Here is a 24,384-nt window from a genome sequence, read left to right as displayed (position 1 = left end):
ACCAGGACTCATGTCAGGTACATACATCCAGAATGGGGGCGGCAGGTAGCTTAGTGGTTAAGAGCGTTGTGCCAGTAACCGAAAGGTCGCTGGTTCTAATCCCCGAGCCGACTAGGTGAAAAACCTGTCGATGTGCCCTTAAGCAAGGCACTTAACCCTAATTGCTCCTGTAAGTCGCTCTGGATAAGAGCGTCTGCTAAATGACCAATTTATTAGAATAGGCTACAAACACACAGTACAGGTACAGTATGTCATCAGTGCATAATGGGTTGTACTGAACCACAGTTACAGGTCCCCAAAACATCACAAGTTAGTCTTTGATATAAAAACTTCTATACTAGCTTTTGACAAATAACAAACAACATACAGTATAGATTTTTTATATAATGAAATGTTGGAATGTTTGAATAGGTATTGTTGGTCGTATAGTGTTGCATCCATGGACCGATATCTCAATGACACTGAACAACATCACAACGCATTGAGAAAGTCAATGAGAGCTCTGTGCCATGTTGCTGGGTCGTCCAGATAGCACGGATGTCCTGCTCCTTTCATCACCACAACCTTGTGATTGGCCAGGCTTCTCAGGTTGTTCAGAGAAACCTCTCCAAGCTGAGCATCCTGGTCTCCATAGACAATCAGAGATGGAGTCTGGAATGAAAGTGGAGGTGGCTAGTTCAAATGTTACCCAATATCACATACAATGCCGGGATTCAATCTGAGCACAGGTTGTAGACAATGCAGATTTTACAGGCAATGTTTCCGCGTTCGCAGATATCGCATGCACGGTAAACGCTGCATATGTCAGCTCAATCGGATATTGCCTTTAAAAGCTGCATTGTCTACAACCCGCGTTCGGATTGAATCCTGACCAAAGTCACACAGAGCACCCAAACACAAGGCATGTTTCATAGGTGCAAAATCAGTGTTTGCAACCAACCACAGAAGAGAAACCAACCACAGAATAGAAACCAACCACAGAGGAGAAACCAACCACAGAATAGAAACCAACCACAGAAGAGAAACCAACCACAGAAGAGAAACCAACCACAGAAGAGAAACCAACCACAGAAGAGAAACCAACCACAGAGGAGAAACCAACCACAGAGGAGAAAAGAAAGAGCAGAGAGCTAAAATCCCTCAACACACACACCTGTATGCTGCTATACTGCTCTGCTGTGAACTTCTCAGTGCAGATGGGAGCCACAGGGATGTAAGCCCGTACCAGAGCCTCGTGCTGGAAGAGAAAGGGCAGGGAGTACATGCCACTCAGGGAGGGACTGACCACCACCACTGGCCCCATTCCCAGTGCCTCACACACCTGCTTCAGGAACCCACCAGGGGCCAGCTCTCCAACAGCAGAGGGGGCCACTGCTGACTTAGACTGGCCAAGACCTGGGGGTGGGGAGAGGAAGAGAGAGGTGGAGTTACAGGTCAGAGATGAATTAAGTAATACATTCTCACTTACTACTATTCACAACTGAAGCTCACCTGGTAGGTCGATGGCCACTGCACGATAGCCAGCTTTGGCCAATGTCTCCAGTGTTCCTATATTGAGCCAGTTCTCAGATGAGAAACGGATGCCGTGCAGAAGTAGGACAGACAGATGGACTTCACCTGTAGCCGGTTCAGCTTGTCTGTAAAACATAGGGGCCTTGCAGGATTCCACATGCAAGCTCCCTTCTGTCATTTTAGCAGCACACATCCTATGAAGGATGTTTGAAATAAAAATATATATATCATTACCAAATATCAGAAGAAAGAAGGTGAAAAAGTTTATTAAAGCCACAGTCTGTAAGAATTATATAATAATAATTATAACTAATGAACAACTAACTATACTTTAGAATTGGCTTTAGTAACAAGGAAATTCTTGCTCTTTTAGCACGTAATAACCATATTATTGTAAGTATTAGGACCATGAAGAGGTTTTGTCACAGACTGGGTCTTTTCAGAAGGAAGAACCACACGGATCTGGATGTGATATTGGCGTTTGTGCAAAGTGAAATCAACAGTAATAGATAAATGCAAGGCTACAGATGGTTGCATCTTCATGCAATTCAGAGAGGTTTTGTAGTAACACAAGACACTATACAAAAGATCTATAATCAAGCTGATCACTCAATCCTCAAGGTGTGAAGCTTAGGCGCGCACGACGCCGATGGCAGTACACGACCAAAGGTCCCAACACGATATGGCATATGGACTCATTTGACAAACTGAAACCATATGGTATTGCAATAAATGGCTGCATTGATGCTTTAGCCATTACTGTATGTTTTGTCAGCCTGGTTTCATAGACTAGATGTAACATAGCTCATAGAAATCCGGGACACTCAAAATAGTATGATATGTTACGTTTGGTATAGTTACATAAGACAGAAGGTTACTTAAGGCAAAATTGGTCGGGATGGATTGGCGTTCGAATCTCATCACGGACAACTAACATTTTAGCTAATTAGCAACTTACTACTTTTTAGCTATTTTGCAACTACTTAGCATGTTAGCTAACCCTTCCACTAAACCTTTAACCTAATTCCTAACATTCCTAACCCTAATCCCTAGCCACAACAAATTGAAATTCGTAACATATCATATGAATTGCAATTTGTAACATATCATACCAAATGGATGATGGAGATTCACAAATGAATACATACCATACGAAACATAACATATCAAACTAATTGGTGTGGCCTGGATTTACATTTAGTATGTTACGTCTACCCCTGAGTACAGGTTGGTTTTGTCGGTGGAAACCTTGTTACTAAAGCCATGGGGGCATATGATGTTCCCGCATGATGAAAGGGGGCCATGACAAAAAAAAGTTTAGAAAGCACGGATCTAGCTAATGATTACCACAAATACAGATGGGCAACCCCATGCTTCAGCCTATTTATTTATAGCCACTATGCTGCATTAGTTGGGCTACAGGTGATAATGCTTATTGCTAAATAACACACCAGCCTGATTAAAAGGACCAATATGTTGTTAGGCACATTTTTGGAGGGGAAAATTCCCCTCATTTTATTTTAATACATTTTGGAGTAGAAAAGTCACCAGAGCTGCGTTCAGTAAAAAAAAAAGATATGTAATGTAACGTTAAATTAAACAGAAACAGTGCCGTTCTGAACGACCAGTTGAAAAAAAAAATAGGTTGGGTTGTGGGTTCAAAACACACGGCTGCCCTTCAAATACGTCACTCATTGCTTCAAGCCACACCGCCACACCGCCACACCACCAAACGGAGCAAACATAGGCTACCTGTTCAAGAAAGTTGAAGAATATTTTGAGGAAACGTGGTTCAGTACACCCGTTATGCAACGTAGCAAACGTTCAATCGAACTGAAGCACCCCAGAACTGACTTTCTCATAGTCGTTCTACAAAAAAATTGCCAAGCCTGGTTACTTTCTGAACTGATAGAGTTAGACCAACAGTTTAAAGTAATACTGAAATTATTGGTACTTTAGTTGTGGTTGGAATATATTGACCAAATTATCAGGAAAGTTGTGGATGTATTTCCCCTTCAAAATTCACCAGAAATAACCATTTCACAGCAATTATTATTATTATTTTTATCTCCCAGGGTGACATGTCCCTGGACCCCCCTAGAAGTGTGTTGACCCTGGATCCCATCGACCTGGAACCCCCCAATATGCAACACAAAGTTACGCCCTTGACCACCACCTTCTATTAATCTTTTCTCTTCACTTGGCCCTAATACTCCTCCGTACTTATCATAAAGTCCTGTTTAAGGTTTATGTAATATGAGACTCTGTAAACAAATGTAGAGTACTACAGATATTACATCATAAAAAACATTTGATAAACGCATGTGTAAATGACATTCATCTGCTACATTAAGCCTGTTAGTGGCCGATTGATTGTAGCCTATGCAGTTCATCTAGTGTCGGTATGCAATTGGTTGCGTGTGTGTTGTGCTGTAGAGAAAGCTATACTGTTACATTCCATGTTTGCTTGGCCGAGCCACACAAAATGAAATGTAGCCTATGGAGGATTCCTGGCAAGATTTCTGTAATCGACCTCCTGTGAACGTTACAGCTTAACGCGTGTATTGCCCACACAGTGATCAAAGTTAACGTTTTCTCTTTTAAATGTATTCACAATGATTTGATTAGCCTAAATTGTAATGCATACAAGATACATATATATTTACCTTCACGCCGTCTGAGTGGTTCCTGTCTGAACTAAAAGTTGTCTCAGTAGTTTCACTTTTCCACGGAAAAACTGTCTACTGTAGTTGCAACCTGGATTCTACCGACGTCCAGTGGTGATCACGCGTATTGCCGGGGATCATAAACAGAGTAGCACCCTGAGTTGAGTTCATCTACGCTACATTTCATTAATGATTAATGAACTTACCGATTGGTTGTCTTTTTGGGGTAGGCGCCTCTGTTTGATTAAGCTTTTCAATATTAACGTGTGGGTGGACGGGATAAAGTCATTACATTCACACTGATTTCGTAACTCTGGCTTTTCCCGTCCAACAAACAACACAATACATATTGTTTATAGGCTTCTTAATTTGACACCTTGCTCTAGCCTAATCAATTTCGTAAAAACATGCCAGCCTGAGGAACTCCAGAATTGTCAGAAAAATTTAGTCCTTGGATCTGCTTCCATCCAGCACTGCTCTCAGTCTTATTCTCTTCTGTAACCATGAAACTCATTCTTTCCTGTGTTCTCCTGGCATTTTGGAGGGGATTGGTCAGTGGTAAGAAAAATAACTTATATATTTATTTTTTATTTTGGGGGGTTATTCTATTTGTTATTCTATTTCAGATTAATGTGCCAATTGCCTAATTCAATAATGCAACTGCGATTAGTTGAATGATTTGATGTTGTTGAATTGATGTGCTTTTTTGTTGGTGTACACTGTATTCCTGGGTCAGCTCAGTTTACACTGCATAAGTGACTGCAGCAAAAAAGATTAGGTGGCAGTATAGTTTTGCTATTAATGGACGCAATACATATAATATATAAATCTGTAATTTTACTGATTACAGTCTGTCAAAAGTGTGATTCTGTCAGTTGAAGTGTTTTGATAGAGTCACTTGTCCATTCATGTAAGCTTCACAAAAAATTGTGTGGTGGTCCAAAGGTCTTATTATGCTCAGTCAGACCCATGCGCAAATGTTGTTCAGCAGATAGCTGACACACAGACAGCTGGGTGCCCAACATGTACTGTTTGTTAATTCAGTAGATAGGCCTACCAAAGGACGTATTACATGTGATTTTAAGTTAGAACTTCTAACCAAAACCCTTCTGAAACAACCACTTATTTTAACACTCCAGTAAGATAGTGGTTAGCTATAATGATACACTACATGAGCAAAAGTGTGTGGACACCTGCTCGTCAAACATTTCATTAATATTGAGTTGGTCCCCCCTTTGCTGCTATAACAGCCGGCTTTCCACTAGATGTTGGAACATTGCTGCGGGGACTTGCTTCCATTCAGCCACAAGAGCATTAGTGAGGTCGGGCACTGATGTTGGGCGATTAGGCCTGCCTCGCAGTCGGCGTTCCAATTCATCCCAAAGGTGTTCGATGGAGTTGAGGTCAGGGCTCTGTGCAGGCCAGTCAAGATTTTCCACACCGATCTCAACAAACCATTTCTGTATGGACCTCGCTTTGTGCATGGGGGCATTGTCATGCTGAAACAGAAAATGGCCTTCCCCAAACTGTTGCCACAAAGTTTGAAGCACAGAATCATCTATAATCTCATTGTATGCTGTAGCGTTAAGATTTCCCTTCACTGGAACTAAAGGGCCTAGCCCGAACCATGAAAAACAGCTCCAGACCATTATTCCTCCTCCACCAAACTTTACAGTTGGCACTATGCATTGGGGCAGGTAGCGTTCGCCAAACCCAGAGTCCAATAGCGGCGAGCTTTACACCACTCCAGCCAACGCTTGGTATTGCGTATGGTGATCTTAGGTTTGTGTGCGGCTGCTCGGCCGTGGAAACCCATTTCATGAAGCTCCCGACTAATAGTTATTGTGCTGACGTTGCTTCCAGAGGCAGTTTGGAACTCTGTAGTGAGTGTTGCAACCGAGGACAGACGATTTTTACGTAATGCATGCTTCAGCTCTCGGCGGTCCCGTTCTGTGAGCTTGTGTGGCCTACCACTTTGCGGCTGAGCCGTTGTTGCTCCTAGACTTTTCCACTTCACAATAACAGCACTTACAGTTGACCGGGGCAGCTCTAGCAGGGCAGAAATTTGACAAACTGACTTGTTGGAAAGGTGGCATCCTATGACGGTGTCACGTTGAAAGCCACTGAGCTCTTCAGTAAGGCCATTCTACTGCCAATGTTTGTCTATGGAGATTGCATGGATGTGTGCTCGATTTGATACACCTGTCAGCAACGGGTGTTGCTGAAATAGCCTAATCCATTAATTTGAAGGGGTGTCCACATACTTTTGTATATCCAGTACCAGTCAAAAGTTTGGACACACCTACTCATTCAAGGGTTTTTCTTAATTTTTATTATTTTCTACATTGTATAATAATAGTGAAGACATCAAAACTATGAAATAACACATATGGAATCATGTAGTAACCAAAAAAGTGTTAAACAAATCAAAATATATTTGAGATTTGAGATTCTTCAAAGTAGCCACCATTTGCCTTGATGACAGCTTTGCACACTCTTGGCATTCTCTCAACCAGCTTCATGAGGCAGTCACCGGGAATGCATTTGAATTAACAGGTGTGCCTTGTTAAAAGTTAATTTGTGGAATTTCTTTCCTTCGTAATGCGTTTGAGCCAATCAGTTGTGTTGTGACAAGGTAGGGGTGGTATACAGAAGATAGCCCTATTTGGTAAAAGACCAAGTCCATATTATGGCAAGAACAGCTCAAATAAGCAAAGAGAAATGACAGTCCATCATTTAATTTTAATATTTAATATGCCATTTAGCAGACGCTTTTATCCAAAGCGACTTACAGTCATGCGTGCATACATTTTCTTTTGTGTATGGGTGGTCCCGGGGATCGAACCCACTACCTTGGCGTTACAAGCGCCGTGCTCTACCAGCTGAGCTACAGAGGACCACATGAAGGTCAGTCAATCCGGAAAATTTCAAGAACTTCAAAAGTTTCTTCAAGTGCAGTCGCAAAAACCATCAAGCGCTATGATGAAACTGGCTCTCATGAGGACCGCCACAGGAAAGGAAGACCCAGAGTTACCTCTGCAGCAGAGGATAAGTTCATTAGAGTTACCAGCCTCAGAAATTGCAGGCCAAATAAATGCTTCACAGAGTTCAAGTAACAGACACATCTCAACATTAACTGTTCAGAGGAGATTGCGTGAATCAGGCCTTCATGGTCGAATTGCTGCAAAGAAACCACTACTAAAGGACACCAATAAGAAGAAGAGACTTGCTTGAGCCAAGAAACACGAGCAATGGACATTAGACCGGTGGAAACTATCTTCTGGTTTGATGAGTCCAAATTTGAGACTTTTGGTTCCAACCGCTGTGTCTTTGTGAGATGCAGAGTAGGTGAACGGATGATCTCCGCATGTGTGGTTCCCACCGTGAAGCATGGAGGAGGAGGTGTGATGGTGTGGGGGTGCTTTGCTGGTGACACTGTAGGTGATTTATTTAGAATTCAAGGCACACTTAACCAGCATGGCTACCACAGCATTCTGCAGCGATACGCCATCCCATCTGGTTTGCGCTTAGTGGGACTATCATTTGTTTTTCAACAGGACAATGACCCAACATACCTCCAGGCTGTGTAAGAGCTATTTGACCAAGAAGGAGAGTGATGGAGTGCTGCATCAGATGACATGGCCTCCACAATCACCCGACCTCAACCCAATTGAGATGGTTTGGGATGAGTTGGACCGCAGACTGAAGGAAGTAGCCAACAAGTGCTCAGCATATGTGGGAACTCCTTCAAGACTGTTGGAAAAGCATTCCTCATGAAGTTGGTTGACATAATGCCAAGTGTGTGCAAAGCTGTCATCAAGGCAAAGGGTGGCTACTTTGAAGACTCTCAAATCTCAGATATATATTTTGATTTGTTTAACACTTTTTTGGTTACTACATGATTCCATATGTGTTATTTCATAGTTTTGATGTCTTCACTATTATTACACAATGTAGAAAATAGTAAAAATAAAGAAAAACCCTTGAATGAGTAAGTGTGTCCAAACGTTTGACTGGTACTGTATAGTGTAAGTTCCCAGACATTAGGACTGTGTGTTTGTATTTGGCCATAGGGTCCCGCAGTCCTCTGAATGACTTCCAGCGTTCTGAGGGAAGGGAGCTGGTTCCTACCTCCTGGAACTCTGCACGGGTGCTGATACTGCCTGGTCTGACGCTGGAGGACTGTGCCAGACGCTGCTCACACACACTGGACTGCAGGTACCCGGAGTGTTGTATGACCTTAGTACATCACCTAGCAATCTTAGCAGATAAGGTGTTGGACTTACAGGTTTGAGTGCCAGTTAGTCTACCCCCAAATTCGTAAAAAATATAACACAAGCTAACATGAAAACTCCTTTCATTAGAGCCTTCAACTACGAGACGCGCCGCTCCATCACCTGTAAACAGCTGCCATGGGTGGAGGATGGCAGCAACGCAGAGGTCAAGAGGAACGTCAACTGTGATCTGTATGAGAAGAAGGGTAAGCTTTGGGGTCAAAGTGAGGTCATGTTCTCTGTCATTTATGTTCTCAGTGAATTGTATAATGCTACAAAATGAGTTGTGTTGTGTCAGTAGCACGCTGTGATTTTAGTTTGAAAATACAGATTTTTTTCTTCCATGTGCAGTCTACGTAAGGAAGTGCATTGTGGGTAAAGGGGAAGACTATCGAGGCAAGGTGTTCACAACGAAAAATGGCCATACTTGTCAACAGTGGTGGTCAAAGTTCCCACACGATCACAGGTAAGATCATCCCGTTGATTTATGGGAGTAGTAGTTTGGAAACCATGACCCAAAGCAAAATATGATAACATATGTCTCTGTCTCTCACACATATTTTGTTTCTATACCTGTCATAGATGGACACCCACAGCCACTAATGGCTTGGAGCTGAACTACTGCAGGAACCCAGATAGGGACCGCATCGGGCCGTGGTGCTACACCACTGATCCAGAACGCCGCTATGAGAGCTGCAATATCCCCCACTGCAAAGATGGTACATCCCATTCTGTTCAACATTCCAGTGGTTGAAGGATTGCAATTCCAAATGTTTCTAAAGATACTGCAATAACACTATGTGTAAATGATTGACTGTGGTGTGTGTATTGTCTTCGATCTAATTATCTGTTTGGCATGTCTGTTTTGATCATAGAGAACATCATTGTAGAAAAGTGTTGCTATAGACTGTGTGTGTTTGGGTTTGTGCACAGAGGTGTGTATAACATGTAATGGGGAAGACTACAGGGGCCAGGTTGACCACACAGTGAGTGGCAGAGAGTGTCAACGTTGGGACCAGCAGTACCCACAACAACACATCTACCAGCCTGAGAAGTATGTCTGTCTGCCAACCACTGTTATCACTACCACTCCACTCTTTTACATGCTTTTTGTTGTAGGCCTACATGCCTTCGTATCCTGTCAGCATTACTTGTCTCTAATCAATATGTTGTACTGTAATAGAGTAGAGAACGATCAATATTTCCAATGTAATGAGAAGTTCCTAACATGGAATACTGTGCGTTCCAGGTATCCAGATAAGAGCTTGGATGATAACTACTGCCGTAACCCAGATGCCTCCCCTGTTCCCTGGTGTTACACCACAGACCCTGATATGGAGAGAGAGAGCTGCCAGATCAGCAAGTGCTGTACGTCTGTCCCTCATACACCCTCCCTGTCCATTCATTCACACTATTCCATTTTTATAACAATGTAATAACAATATAATACAATCTACATCATCATCTCTCCTTTCGCTCTAGCTGTGGTTCCAAAGAGACGCCTCCGATCCAGCTACACCACAAACTGTTTCCGTGGTCGCGGGGAGGATTACCGCGGTAAAGTGAACGAGACGACCGGCGGCATTGCCTGTCAGCGGTGGGACGCCCAGTACCCTCATGAGCACCCCTTCTACCCAAACACCTACGAATGCAAGTAAGCCAGAGGAATGGGCGATAGAGGGATGGATGGGCAGCGGGATGATGGTTAGTGAGTGGTGGTGATGATGAGGATGGTGGAGTAAGGAGTGAAATGAAGGGTCTTGAGATGAGGATCTACATGAATGGCGGATCTTGGGTTTATGTTCCTAGACACATTTACATTTTAGTCATAGCAGACGCTTATCCAGAATCAGTAGCATACATCCAACATATACCCATGAATAGTGATCCCTGTGTTATTTTGACCTACAGTGAGGGAAAAAAGTATTTGATCCCCTGCTGATTTTGTACGTTTGCCCACTGACAAAGAAATGATCAGTCTACAATTTTAATGGTAGGTTTATTTGAACAGTGAGAGACAGAATAACAACAAAAACATCAAGAAAAACGCATGTCAAAAATGTTATAAATTGATTTGCATTTTAATGAGGGAAATAAGTATTTGACCCCCTCTCAATCAGAAAGATTTCTGGCTCCCAGGTGTCTTTTATACAGGTAACGATCTGAGATTAGGAGCACACTCTTAAAGGGAGTGCTCCTAATCTCAGTTTGTTACCTGTATAAAAGACACCTGTCCACAGAAGCAATCAATCAATCAGATTCCAAACTCTCCACCATGGCCAAGACCAAAGAGCTCTCCAAGGATGTCAGGGACAAGATTGTAGACCTACACAAGGCTGGAATGGGCTACAAGACCATCGCCAAGCAGCTTGGTGAGAAGGTGACAACAGTTGGTGCGATTATTCGCAAATGGAAGAAATACAAAATAACTGTCAATCTCCCTCAGCCTGGGGCTCCATGCAAGATCTCACCTCGTGGAGTTGCAATGATCATGAGAACGGTGAGGAATCAGCCCAGAACTACACGGGAGGATATTGTCAATGATCTCAAGGCAGCTGGGACCATAGTCACCAAGAAAACAATTGGTAACACACTACGCAGTGAAGGACTGAAATCCTGCAGCGCCCGCAAGGTCCCCCTGCTCAAGAAAGCACATATACAGGCCTGTCTGAAGTTTGCCAATGAACATCTGAATGATTCAGAGGAGAACTGGGTGAAAGTGTTGTGGTCAGATGAGACCAAAATCTAGCTCTTTGGCATCAACTCAACTCGCTGTGTTTGGAGGAGGAGGAATGCTGCCTATGACCCCAAGAACACCATCCCCACCGTCAAACATGGAGGTGGAAACATTATGCTTTGGGGGTGTTTTTCTGCTAAGGGGACAGGACAACTTCACCGCATCAAAGGGACGATGGACGGTGCCATGTTTTGCTGAGGGGTCAAATACTTATTTCCGTCATTAAAATGCAAATAAATGTATAACATTTTTGACATGCGTTTTTCTGGATTTCTGGACCATTGCTCCCAGGGGCTTGGAGGAGAACTACTGTCGTAACCCAGATGGATCCGAGGCTCCCTGGTGCTTCACGTCTGTGCCTGAGATGAGGACGGCTCTCTGCTTGCATATCAAACGCTGTGCAGACGACATTGAAGCCGAGGGTACACTGCCCTCTGCTGTTTATGGGACCAATGCACTCGCCATGCAATCTAGGGTCCTCAAACAGAAATCTATTTGATAACTCATAGAAGGGGTTTCTGTCATCATGTTTTCATGTCCTTTTTCCCCACACCCCAGATTGTTACCAGGAAAATGGTAAAAACTACAGGGGTGTAGTCCGAAAGACGCGGAAGGGTGTCACCTGCCAAAAGTGGAGTGTCAACATGCCTCACAAAACAAAGTATGATAAATAACCAGTAGATTCTAAAATGAAATTTAACAAGAATTTGGCAGGTATGTTTGGTGGTGTCAAAGATTGAATATATATGTATTTTTATTTATTTATTTTTCTTTCAATGTATGTATGTATGGGATAGTAGCATGTGTGTGTAGGAGTGTCTGCTGTGGCATGCGTAGGTAGGTTTAGTGCTTGTACTGTACTGTGGTTTTCCAGGATAAACCCAGGGACCCACCCTGAGGGCAACCTGACAGAGAACTACTGCCGGAACCCAGATGGGGACCAACACGGACCCTGGTGCTACACCACTGACCCCAAAACAGAGTTTGACTACTGCGCCATCAAGCAATGCGGTAAAGATTACCATCCCCCCCATACCTCTGTGCCCTTAGGCATTACATTCCTCTCTCAATATCTTTCTCTTGTTACTTCATCACTCATTGGCCGTATCCGAATACCCATACTTTCTTTCTACATAGTAGGCATTTTATAGTATGTGAAAATAAAAAAATCGAGTAGGCCTATGCTTTAAATGCCAGGATGTTATACTCATTTCGGCTTTTCATCTAGTAGAATTTGCTGCACACTTTTGAGGAAGAGAATAATCTTTCCAGACTTGCGTGTGTTTGACAAAGCTGATAATAAGCTGATAATGAGATAAGGGGACACGCTGTACCCAAATGAACGAATGGCGGGAATCAACGCACTTGCACATTAGATGACACATTCTCAGGATGGGTGAGCCTAGTATGTTGATATTTGTTGCTTACTGCATTCATTTTTACTAAACAGTACATTCTAAATAGTATGTAGTATGATTAGTACACATGATGTAGTTTTAGCCAGTGTCTCTTATCTCTGTACACTGCAAAAGTAGGCCTAATGTTAACTTACTAACACTATAAAGCTCTTTTCATCCATTTTGCTCAAAGCATTAATCCCTCCATGGCTCTGTGTTATTTCAAAGTGATTAAAAGATTATTCTGCTTATTGTTGTTTGAACAGCTGGGGAGAAAGTGTCCATCATTGAGCCAGCAGGTACGTTCCTAATGGGATATGCAACTAGAATGAAAAATAAGTATTTCCTGAAAGTGGACATATGTACACTACTTTACTCATTAACTGAAGTGTGTGTGTGTGTGTGTGTGTGTGTGTGTGTGTGTGTGTGTGTGTGTGTGTGTGTGTGTGTGTGTGTGTGTGTGTGTGTGTGTGCGTGTGCGTGTGCGTGTGCGTGTGCGTGTGCGTGTGTGTGTGTGCGTGTGTGTGTGTGTGTGTGTGTGTGCGTGCGTGTGTGCACACAGAGAAGGTGGAGTTTAATGAGTGTGGGAAGAGAGATGATCGTTTCGTCAAGAGCATGCTGCGTATTGTTGGTGGGGGTCCTGGAAACTCTCCCTGGACGGTCAGCCTCAGAGACAGGTCGGTCTGAGAGGGGCAGTGTTAGCGCATTGAGATTTACTCAGCAATAGAGACCCCAGCCCCAGTCTTCATAACCTCTCTGTCTCCCCTGTTAGAGACCAGTGTTCATGGCCTCTCTCTCTCTCTCCCTGTTAGAGCCCAGTCTCTCCTATATCTCTCTCTCTCAATTCAATTCAATAAATGCTTTATTGGTATGAATGGGTTGTTGCCACTGTTGCCAAAACAATGTATATGAAGTATTACATAAATGAACAATATGTTTGACCAACAATAATAATATACAGTATACTGTATATATACAAAAACAATTATACATAGAAAATAAGAAGAATACGTTTTTTTTTTTTAAGCAATTTGAAATTCTATCTAGAAAGGTTCATGTGTATGACATCTCTTATATTATGACAGCCCAGAACATCATCTGCAGCAAGATCTACTGTCTCGACGTTTTCTCCTAACAAAATGCAGATTTTCTCCTCAACAGCCAGTTCATGAAATCCTGCAATTCTTTCTTAAAATTTCAGGAGATAATATTTGGAGCAATGGAGTAGGAAGTGCTGTTCATGCTCTACTTCACCCGACCCACAGTGCTTACATAGTCTTTCCTCTCTGACCTTCCATGTTTTTCTATGGCATCCTGTCTCTATTGCCAGGCTATGGTCATTGAATCTGTATATTGTTAATGTCTTCTGTTGTTTGAATTCTTTGATTTTGAAAAGGTGTTATGCTACTTTCATATCTTTTTTTAGAATTTGGTAACATTGAAGCTTGTGATTCAATTGAATTTCATTTTGCCAATAGTCTATGTATTTTGGTTAGAGATTTCTATTTGTTTGAATTTTGTTATTTGTGGTCAAATGGTTGAATTTAGCTGGTGCTTTTGGGCCAGTTGTTCTAAAGGGTCACTCTTTGTGTTGCAGTGTTTGCATAAGAAAGCCTTGTGATGATAATATTCTGGATCACAGTGTGTTAGGTGAGTCCAGAATTTGGTGTCTCTTTTCTCAATTACTAGTGCTAGGGGAAATCTCCAAGTTCTGCCCTACAGGTTAGGTTTCGGGCATTTCTGTGCACACCTAGAATATTTGTACAAAATTCCAGGTAAAACATTTCAGTGGGGCTTTTATCCCATGATGTACTGTATATTTTAAATTGGGAAGGGGGTCCCAAATTTTCCTGCCACATACAGTAGAAGGATTGGAGTTATGACAGAGTAAAATAGTTTAAGCCAAATTCTTATTGGTTGGTTACATTTATACAGGGTCTCTCTGATTGCAAAATATGATCTGCATGCTTTATCTGTTAGAGACTATATGGCCATGTCAAACCACCAAGGTAAATATAGTTGGTGGTGTGTTTCAGGGTTGGTGGTGTGTTTCTAGGGTGAAATGGTATCTACTTTCCTGAGATCAGGACTTTTTCAGAAAGATCATTACTCAGTTTTTTTTCCATATTAATAGATAGTGTCCAGTCCTTACAATACTGTTCTAGCAAGGACCAGCTTTGTTGTACCCCCTGTTCTGTTGGTGACAAGATTACTAAGTCATTGGCATATAAAATACACTTTATTTATTTGTCTTCTAGGGTGAGTCCCAGAGATGTTGATTGTTCTGTAGCCAGTTCATTTATATAAATATTGAATAAGGTTGGACTAATATTGCAACCTTCTCTTACACCTCTGTCCTGACTAAAGAATTGTGTTATTTTGGTGTCAACTTTTATACAACATTTGTTTTCCTTATAGATCACATTAATAATATCATAGACCTTGCCTCCTACACCACTTTGATGCGGTTTTAAGAACAGTGCTTCATCCCATAAGGAATCAAAGGCTTTTTGAAAGTCGATAAAACAAGGCAAATATGTTTCCTTTGTGAGTTTGGTGAACATGTTTTTTGACCAAGGTATGGAGGATATACAGTATATGTGATCTGTTGTTCAGTGTTTAGTGAGGAATCCAATTAGACTTTTTCGTAAAATGTTGTGTTCACTTAAGAAGGCCTGAATTCTGGCATTCATTATGCTACAGAAAACCTTTCCTAAATTACTACTAACAGAGATGCCTCTACACTGAGTGTACAAAACATTAAGAACTCTTTCCATGACATAGACTAACCAGGTGAATCCAGGTGAAAGCTATGATCCCTTATTGATATCACTTGTTAAATCCACTTCAATCAGTGTAGATGAAGGGGGGGAGATGGGTTAAAGAAGGATCTTTAAGCCTTGAGACAATTGAAACATGGATTGTGTATGTGTGCCATTCAAAAACAAAAGATTTAAGTGCCTTTGAACGGGGTATGGTAGTAGGTGCCAGGCGCACCAGTTTGTGTCAAGAAATACAACGCTGCTGGGTTTTTCACGCTTAACAGTTTCCCGTGTGTATCAAGAATGGTCCACCACCCAAAGGACATCCAGGCAACTTGACACAACTGTGGGAAGCATTGGAGTCAACATTGGCCAGCATCCCTGCGGAATGCTTTAGACACCTTGTAGAGTCAATACCCCAATGATTTGAGGCTGTTCTGAGGGGGGTTGTACATATAGGTGTGATAAAGCCTTGGCTCCAGATCTCAGGAAAGTAGCCTACCCTCATCGCTAGGATAAACACCTTGAGAATAGCCTCTCTCAACTTAGTGATGCTGTGTTTCAGCATCTCTGTTCGAATGCTGTCTGGCCCAGAGGCTTTACCGCTCTTGAGGGCCTTTATTTTATAAATTAGTTTAGACAATGTAATAGGATTGTCCAGCTGGTTTCATTGGGTTTTTACTGTTAATTCTAATTATTTTAATTGTTCTATTACTGATCTTTGGATGGAGTTAAGTTCTTTTTTAATTGGGAATTTATAGAGGTTTGCAAAATGCTGTTTCCAGATAATCCAATCTTTGATTGGGAAGTCTTTCTTTTTAACAGTGTTATCTAATTTCCTTCATAATTCCCACAATTGATTTTGATTGATTGCCACTCTATTTTGTCAAGCTCAATGGTCATATAGAGGGATTTTCTTATGTTGGTTTAGGGCCTATTGGTATATGAGACTTGTCTCCTGGTGTTTTTAGTTTGACAAAAGTCTTAGTTGTTTTCTCGCAGTTGAACATTCTTTGTCAAACCATTTATCCTTTGGTCGTTCTTTCTTTTTTAATGTTCAATTTTTCACATTTTTCTTATTTATTTATTTTTGCCAGATTTATGAATATATACGTTTATCAGTGGCTTAATGCCATCTTTGTCATGTTTAGATTTGGTTAAAAAAAAATGTAAATCAAGTTTTCAATATCAATGCTATTTAATGCTGCCTCATATTCAACATGGCTAGTTTTTTCCACTTCTATGTGGACAGGCGGGGGTAGAGTTCTGGTTTTAAATGTAATGGTGGTTTATCTGATTTTTTCACATAAATTCTAATTTGGCAGTGGTCTGACAAGGGGAGTTGTGGCATGACCATAAAGGCATTGATTTTTTCTTGCTCCATATCTGTTATGACCTAGTGGACTGCACTGTTTCCTAGTTCAGATCAATAAGTAAACCTACCCAGAAAGTCACCCTTCCTCCTGCCGTTAACAATGTACAGACCCAGGCTTTTACAGAGCTGGAGCCATAGCTGCTGCAGCACCCCCTGAAAAATCAGGAATTAAAAAAATACTAATTATTATTATTATTATTACATTTTTTATTCATAAAAGTAGTGCACTGGGCCTTTACTAGTCCTGTATTAGTGGACCAATATAGATCTGTAGCAAGGGCAAAAAAATCATCGCAGCACCCCCAGCCCCAAACCTCTTCCCACATCTATGGCTGGAGCACTTGTTTCCCATTTTTGTTGACAGAACTGTCATAGCTCTCTCTCTCTGTAGTCAGTTGTGATTCATACACAGACGTACATTGGTGTTTCCCTCTAAATCTATGTAGTCTGGTTCTTTACCAGTTCTAGCATTTAAATCCCCCATTCACAGAACTTTGCCTACTGACTCAAAATGAATTATATCAGAATACGGAGTCAGAAAAAAATATTTGTTAAAATATTGAAATTCAGATGAGGGCATACACATTGCACACATGTAAATGCCTCTATCTGAGTTAACAATAAAAATATATATCTTTAGCCAAAATGCATGTTTTTCCATTTCTCTCTTTAAACCAGATTATAATCCCTCCTGAGTCTCTGCCACATTTTCCATGTGGATGTTTCACTGACGGTAGGCCTACAGTAAACTCCCTGTAATTTTTGGGAGAGGATGTTTGTAAATCTTCGACTCCATGTCACTAGAAGCATAATAACGTCTGAACTATGTACATTATCTATGATGTCTGAGTCTGTGCTTTTCACAACCAAAAGTTGAAGAGCACAAACCGCTGAATGTTATATAAACAGTGCATTCAGAAAGTATTCAGACCCCTTCCCTTTTTCCACATTTTGTTACGTTACAGCCTTATTCTAAAATGGATTAAAGAAAACATTTTCCTCATCAATCTACACAAAATACCCCATAATGACAAAGCAAAAACAGGTTTTTAGAAATGTTTGCATGTGTATTAACAATAAAAAACAGACCCTTTGCTATGAGACTCGAAATTGAGCTCAGGTGCATTCTGTTTCCATTGATCATCCTTGAGATGTTTCTACAACTTGATTGGAGTCCACCTGTGGTAAATTCAATTGATTGGACATGATTTGGAAAGGAACACACCTGTCTATATAAGGTCCCACAGTTGACAGTGCATGTCAGAGCAAAAACCAAGCCATGAGGTTGAAGGAATTGTCCGTAGAGCTCCGAGACAGGATTGTGTCGAGGCACAGGTCTGGAGAACGGTACCAAAAAATGTCTGCAGCATTGAAGGTCCCCAAGAACACAGTGGTCTCCATCATTCTAAAATGGAAGAAGTTTGGATCCACCAAGACTGTTCCTAGAGCTGGCCGCCTGGCTAAACTGAGCAATCGAGGGAGAAGGGCCTTCGTCAGGGAGGTGACCAAGAACCCAATGGTAACTCTGACAGAGCTACAGAGTTCCTCTTTGGAGATGGGAGAACCTTCCAGAAGGACAACTATCTCTGCAGCACTCCATCAATCAGGCCTTTATGGTAGAGTGGCCAGACGGAAGCCACTCCTCAGTAAAAGGCACATGACAGGGGATGAGGACCACTCGTGGGGCGGCAGCGTGGTGACTGGGACAGTGGGGATGTGGGCTATTTGTGGCTTGGGGCTCCTTGGATGTTGAGGAGGGGCCCTGGGACTATGTAGTGTCTGTGGTGGGGCAACAACAGAGCTTGATTACTATTTTCCCAGGGACGAGACCAGTGGCGGTTGGTGCCATTTAAGATGAGGGAGGATTATAAAAAAAATTATGAGCATGGCCTGATTTCTATTACAGCATATTGGATGACTGTCATTCATATTCCATTCACCCAGCTCAATGGAACATCAATAGGTTTAGGCAACTACATGATACTCAAATGTTCACTGTACCCATCATGAGGTTGCTACAACCTAGCCTATGAAAGAAAGTTTACAACGTAGGTGCACAGGTCGAGAGAATTTTGAGTAATCAAGGTGACAGACAGTGACACATTCAAAACCGCCTTTCAAATACTTGCCTGCGTCGAGCTGATCTAGGGTGTAGTCATTAGTCCAACAGTTGCAAATGAGAGTTTCCATTGGACAAATTCAGGTATGTTTATCCCCGTTTCATTCTGTTTCCTTCCGTTTAAGAAAACCTTTTCAACAGATTCGGCGGAATGAATACACCCCTGATCACACGCAAACAGTTCGCTTTCATAGCAGCCACATAAAAACAGCATGATCACTTTGCTCGTTGTATATGTAATTCCTTCTCGCATCTACATGCTCTCCTCCTCTCACCTTTTCCCTTCGCTTGTGGACTTCAGTGCACAACACATCAGCTGTCTGTGACCAGGCGAAAAAACTTTTCCAAGCCAAACCTTCATATCATGACCACTAACCGCTACACACAGCCTACATCGTTGTCACGTCATAGTCAACTAGAACTACTAGAACTAATGCGTTAGTCTATCTGCTACAATCATCCGGTCAGAAAGCAGTTTAGCAGCTACACCGGTGGGCCCTGGAGACAATAAATTAATAAAACCAAAAGCTTACCTTGACTTAGAAGAGTTCCGGTGTTGGTTAGCCATAGCTAGCTAGCTAACATAGCATCCGTCTCTGTTTTGAGCCGGGTGTTTGAGTAGGGTAAACTAGCTAGCTGCATTTGCTAGCTAAGTGAAAGTGAACATAAAAATAAAAAAAATACAACCAAATATAGCTATCTCTCTCTCTCTTGCTTCTCCTTAATTCTGGAAGAAATTAATTTGTTCAAAACTGTTCAACTATTGTCTTTCTCTCTCTTTGAGTCAACTACTCACCACATTTTATGCACTGCAGTGCTAGCTAGCTGTAGCTTATGCTTTCAGTACTAGATTCATTCTCTGACCCTTTATTTGGGTGGACAACATGTCAGTTCATGCTGCATGAGCTCTGATAGGTTGGAGGACATCCTACGGAAGTTTTCATATTTACTGTGTAAGTCTATGGAAGGGGGTGAGAACCATAAGCCTCCTAGGTTTTGTATTGAAGTCAATGTACCCAGAGGAGGACAGAAGCTAGCTGTCCTCTGGCTACACCATGGTGCTACCCTACAGAGTGCTGCTGAGGCTACTGTAGTCCTTCATTGCAAAACAATGTGTTTTAATCAATTATTTGGTGACATGAATATATTTAGTGTAGTTTTATCTAAAAATGTTTTTTTTATTTTTATGTTTCACTATTATTTTTTAAATTAAATTCACTGAGGAGGAGGTCCTTCACTGGAAGAGACGCATCAGTGCAATCTCTGGGTTGTTCCGGTCTCTGTTACCCGGGCCAGTGCTGGGCAGGGGTGTGTGTGTGTCAGTGTGAGTGGGAGAAGGTGTTGTGTGTGTGATGGGGAGTGGGAGGGGGCGGTGTCAGTGTGGCTGGGCTGGTGGCTGAGGACCTCTTCCTTCAGCTCATGTAGCTCTCTCTGTAGGTCTTGCAGGTGGCTGTGGTAGACAGTGGTGGCCAGCATCTCTCTTAGGCGACACACTTCTGTTCTGAGGGCCTGGTTGTCCTCCTCTAGTTCTGTAGTGGTAGACTGTAGCTCCCTGTTCTCACTACGCTGCTGTTTCACTTGAGTCACCAGGCTGGTCTCCTCCTCTGTCGGCTGTTGAATGCCTCTGCTCTGGCAGGTCAAGGATTTCTCCCTGAACTCAGCAAAGTCTCTTTCTAGAATAGATAGACTGTCTCTGAGAGAGTTGATGTAGGAGCAGATTCTTGGAGAGATGTGGCTTTTTTCAGGGCTTGGAGGGGTCATCTTCTCCTGGATTTTGGTCTGTGGAGAGCCTTCTTGCAGTTGACTGGGGACTGGAAGTCTTCTTGGAACTTCCTCAGGCTGCTTTCCGACCACTGAACCATGATGGTGTCATTATGGTAGACGTTAACAGTGAGGCAGGGGCAGTTTTCATCGTTGTCCTCATTGATTGTTATCTGTCTGTCACGATCGTCGTATCGAGTAGACCAAGGCGCAGCGTGTTGAGCGAACATACTTTATTTAATTAAAGTGCACACACGAATAACAAAACAACAAACGATACCGTGACGTCCTAAGTCTAAACACAACCAACTGGAACAAGATCCCACAAACACTAAAGGAAAACCGACAGTTTAAATATGGCTCCCAATCAGAGACAACCAGCCAAGCTGACACTCGTTGCCTCTGATTGGGAGTCACTCAGGCCAACATAGAAATAAACAAACTAGAACTCCCAACATAGAAACAGAACACATAGAATGAACACACCCTGGCTCAACATATAGAGTCCCAGAGCCAGGGTGTGACACTGTCTGCCTTTTCCAGTAACATTCTTTCTATGTTTTGGGTATTTCGTGGACAGGGCAGTGTGCCAGGCTTAGGGGCTCTCAGTATAAAATATGAGATTCGTTGTTGTTTTCTTCCCCACTAGTGTTGTGAGGTCTGCCACCAAGGTCTCAGGTGACTCACTCATTACTTTACTTATAACGTTTTTTTTGCCTTGGAAGAGCAGACATCTGTAGGGTACATAATGTCTGTTTAGATTTTCTCTTGGTCATTTATTTTCTAGCTCTTTTCCAAGTTTTTTCAGCTTTTTCCGGCTTGTCTTTTTGCTGCAACAGCATCCCAGAAAACTTCTGCAAAAATCAACAGCTCATTTTCTTCTTCTTCAATTAAAAAGAAAAGTAGTACAAGTAGCAAAATACAACGTTTTTCTCAGCTATTTAATAGCCTTTTATTTTTTAGCTATTAGCTCTAGCTAGCTTGAAAACAAACAATTTATTGTTTGCTCTCTCTCCCTCCCTGTTATTCTCCAGTATTTCTAACCTCTCTCTCTTTCCCTGTTAGAGCCCAGTCTTCATAATCTCTCTCTCTCGCTTTCTCTCTCTCTCTCTCTCTCTCTGTTATTATCCAGTCTTTATAACCTCTCTCTATCTCTCTCCCTGTTAGAGCCCAGTCTTCATAACCTATGTCTCTCTCTCTCTCTCTCTCTCTCTCTCTCTCTCTCTCTCTCTCTCTCTCTCTCTCTCTCTCTCTCTCTCTCTCTCTCTCCCTCCCTGTTTGACCATAGTCTTCATAACCCTTCTCTCCATGTGTGCAGGAAAGGTAACCATTTCTGTGGAGGTTCCCTGGTTAGCTCCAAATGGGTGATCAGCACTAAGCAGTGTTTCTCCTCTTGGTATGCTTTATGATTTATTATTTCTCATGACTTAATTACCAAGTATTTATATCATGATTGTTTTTTAAAAAGAGTAAAAGGAAAAACTTTCAAACACAAAAGACCCAGATCTAGACCATAAAACAACAAAAATTTTGTCAATCCCTTGAATAGGATGGAGATTGTTGGTCAGTGTGTGTTCTCTATGTGCAGTTATGTGGACCTTCCGGGATACTCCGCCATGATGGGGACATTGTTCCGTAACCCTAGTGAAGGAGAGCCCGACCGACAGACTATCCCTCTCACCAAGATCGTCTGTGGACCCTCTGAGTCCCAGCTGGTCATGCTACAACTGGAATAGTGCGTACACACGAACACACGCACCCAGGGACGTAGACACACACACATGCACAAACCACATATTTCACTGCACATATCCGGTGTATGTGACAATAAAACATATTTTTCACAGACAGTACCCAAATAATAGTATCCTACCCTACCTTATCCAACTAGTCCACCCCATATGATTTAACAGCAAACCCATTCTGCTCAGGCTGATGCTCTTCCTCATCCTCTTCCTCAGCCCAGCCCAGTTTAACGAGCGTGTGTCTCAGATCTGCCTGCCCCCTGAACGCTACATAGTTCCAAACGGAACCTACTGCGAGATCGCAGGCTGGGGGGAAACTAAAGGTAAAGGAGAGCTATGCTCATAATTGTAACACCACAATATAATTTAGTCACATTCCTCCATATTCATCTTTATCCTTTCTTTTACAGATGTAGGATCTTAATTTGATCACCCTGTTGGAGGAGAACCTTCCTGCAATGCAGGAGATCTAAAATGTGTAGTGTATTTGAGGTTTAAAAAGGCTTCTGAAGTTTGTAATTTCCCAATTTCAGACTTGATTTTCCCTTACGAAAAATGTATCAACCCATACAAAAATTTCCATTAATTATAATCCACATAATAATTCATATTTCCTGTGGCTGCAGGATTATTTTCCTGCTGTAGCAAACTGGCTCAAATGAAGAACCAACATCTGTATTACCCTCATCTGCATATTTCTCCTGTTGTACTCTTTATACCTTTCCTTCATAATGTCCTTTATATATCACCATCCTATGGCTGAATTACGACCAGGGCCCTGGGTTGTTCCAGGCCAGATGATTCGTTCAGGAAAAACCTAGGACCCTAATTTATGACATAATGTTTCTTTAGGTAACTTTTTCTGCCCTTGAAGTAACATTTCACTAATGTGTCATGTAAATGAAACAGCTTTTCAGATCCTGGACCAACAGATGGTGTTGTTATTTCCAGTACCACTCAGCATATGCCCACCTCTCTCTCATTATCTCGTTCTCTCCACCCCCCCCTTTCAATGTTTCTCTCACTTTCTCAGGCACTTCTACAGATGACTCTGTGCTCAATGTGGCTCAAATACCAGTTATAAGCAACAAGGACTGTAACAAATACTTTCGGGGTCGTGTTCGTGAGAACGAGATGTGCACCAACTCCTTCCAGGGTGGGGTGGGTGCCTGTGAGGTAGGTTTGGGTCGGGTGTGTTTGTGAGGTGGAGGATTTGTCTATGGGGTGTGTGGTTTGCTTCTATGAGAGAGATTGAGGTTTATGGTGTGTGAGAATGATAAGATGAAGACTATTTTATCCTTTAGGAAATTCATTCTGTGACATACAGCCCGGCACACACACACGTTAAGTTACGATATGTCCTGTCACTGTGTGAGAATGATCTGACAGTGATATGTTCTTTCCATCTGACCCCCAGAGAGACTACGGGGGTCCTCTGGCCTGTCAGAACAGTGAATGCTGGGTGCTGGAGGGAGTGATCATCCCCATGAGGCGCTGTGGACACCCAGGCCAGCCCAGCATCTTCATCCGTGTCTCTGTCTATGTGGACTGGATTAAGAAGGTCATGGAGATGGCTTAGTAAGAGATACAGTATGTCACCAACCAGTGACTGGCCCTATGTTCTACTGGACAGCTTTCACCCCTCTCCCCATAGCTCACAATCCACAACCGCCTAATTGTTATCCGTGACCATCTACATAATATTTTGTAATATCCGTCATTATGACCATAATACTCTGTTGTTGTGTATTATTCTACATTCTTATGACAAAAATATAATATGTAAATAACCCTGTTTTCCCTTGTCTTTTGTCTCTGTGTAATCAAACACATTATGAACAATTTGGATCAGAACTAAATATCCATAATAACCCTGATCTTTTGTGGTTATTAGATTATTAGACATTACATATTGAACCTTGGCAGTGACCTACGAATGTCCTTGTAAAGCACATGCCTTCTTAACCTCATGCTTCCCAAAAGCACTCCCACACCCTTCACTAAACCTGCTGACCACCAAACCCTCCACCCCCCCT

General features: G+C 42.2%; 2 protein-coding genes across 3 annotated transcripts; one reads left to right on the top strand and one right to left on the bottom strand.

Annotated features, from left to right (window-relative positions):
- Positions 1-207: 207 nt before the first annotated feature.
- Positions 208-4,290, bottom strand: abhd14b (abhydrolase domain containing 14B). 2 transcript variants are annotated; one of them, XM_041892771.2, is made up of 5 exons: positions 4,179-4,290; positions 1,492-1,706; positions 1,322-1,395; positions 1,154-1,237; positions 208-651 (listed from the first exon to the last, which is right to left on the bottom strand). In XM_041892771.2, exons 2-5 carry the CDS (start codon positions 1,703-1,705, stop codon positions 472-474), a joined length of 552 nt encoding a protein of 183 aa, XP_041748705.1. In that variant the 5' UTR covers position 1,706; positions 4,179-4,290; the 3' UTR covers positions 208-471. The 2 variants fall into 2 exon arrangements, with proteins under 2 accessions (XP_041748705.1, XP_041748704.1); XM_041892770.2 differs by having other exon boundaries at positions 1,154-1,395; positions 4,179-4,289.
- Positions 4,291-4,439: 149 nt separating this feature from the next.
- Positions 4,440-24,225, top strand: mst1 (macrophage stimulating 1). The gene is made up of 18 exons (XM_041892769.2): positions 4,440-4,736; positions 8,252-8,396; positions 8,543-8,658; positions 8,804-8,918; positions 9,035-9,171; positions 9,386-9,506; positions 9,702-9,820; positions 9,935-10,106; positions 11,481-11,611; positions 11,748-11,850; positions 12,064-12,200; positions 12,853-12,885; positions 13,149-13,263; positions 21,922-21,999; positions 22,192-22,338; positions 22,565-22,671; positions 23,382-23,524; positions 23,766-24,225. The coding sequence occupies exons 1-18, from the start codon at positions 4,682-4,684 to the stop codon at positions 23,925-23,927; spliced, it is 2,136 nt and encodes a 711-aa protein (XP_041748703.1). The 5' UTR covers positions 4,440-4,681; the 3' UTR covers positions 23,928-24,225.
- The last annotated feature ends 159 nt before the right edge of the window (positions 24,226-24,384 follow it).

This window comes from Coregonus clupeaformis, chromosome 12 (genome assembly GCF_020615455.1).
Source record: "Coregonus clupeaformis isolate EN_2021a chromosome 12, ASM2061545v1, whole genome shotgun sequence".
Classification (NCBI taxonomy): domain Eukaryota; kingdom Metazoa; phylum Chordata; class Actinopteri; order Salmoniformes; family Salmonidae; genus Coregonus; species Coregonus clupeaformis.
Note: the sequence above shows the minus strand (reverse complement) of the source record. Positions and strands in the feature narration are given on the sequence as shown.

Excerpts from the sequence above, each read along its gene's own strand:
- abhd14b (XM_041892770.2), bottom strand. The coding sequence starts at position 1,705 with ATGTGTGCTGCTAAAATGACAGAAGGGAGCTTGCATGTGGAATCCTGC. Across the intron at positions 1,396-1,491 it reads AGTGGCCATCGACCTACCAG|GTCTTGGCCAGTCTAAGTCA; the intron begins GTGAGCTTCAGT and ends CCCCACCCCCAG. Across the intron at positions 652-1,153 it reads AGCAGTATAGCAGCATACAG|ACTCCATCTCTGATTGTCTA; the intron begins GTGTGTGTGTTG and ends CTTTCATTCCAG.
- mst1 (XM_041892769.2), top strand. The coding sequence starts at position 4,682 with ATGAAACTCATTCTTTCCTGTGTTCTCCTGGCATTTTGGAGGGGATTG. Across the intron at positions 10,107-11,480 it reads CCAAACACCTACGAATGCAA|GGGCTTGGAGGAGAACTACT; the intron begins GTAAGCCAGAGG and ends CATTGCTCCCAG. Across the intron at positions 11,851-12,063 it reads AACATGCCTCACAAAACAAA|GATAAACCCAGGGACCCACC; the intron begins GTATGATAAATA and ends GTGGTTTTCCAG.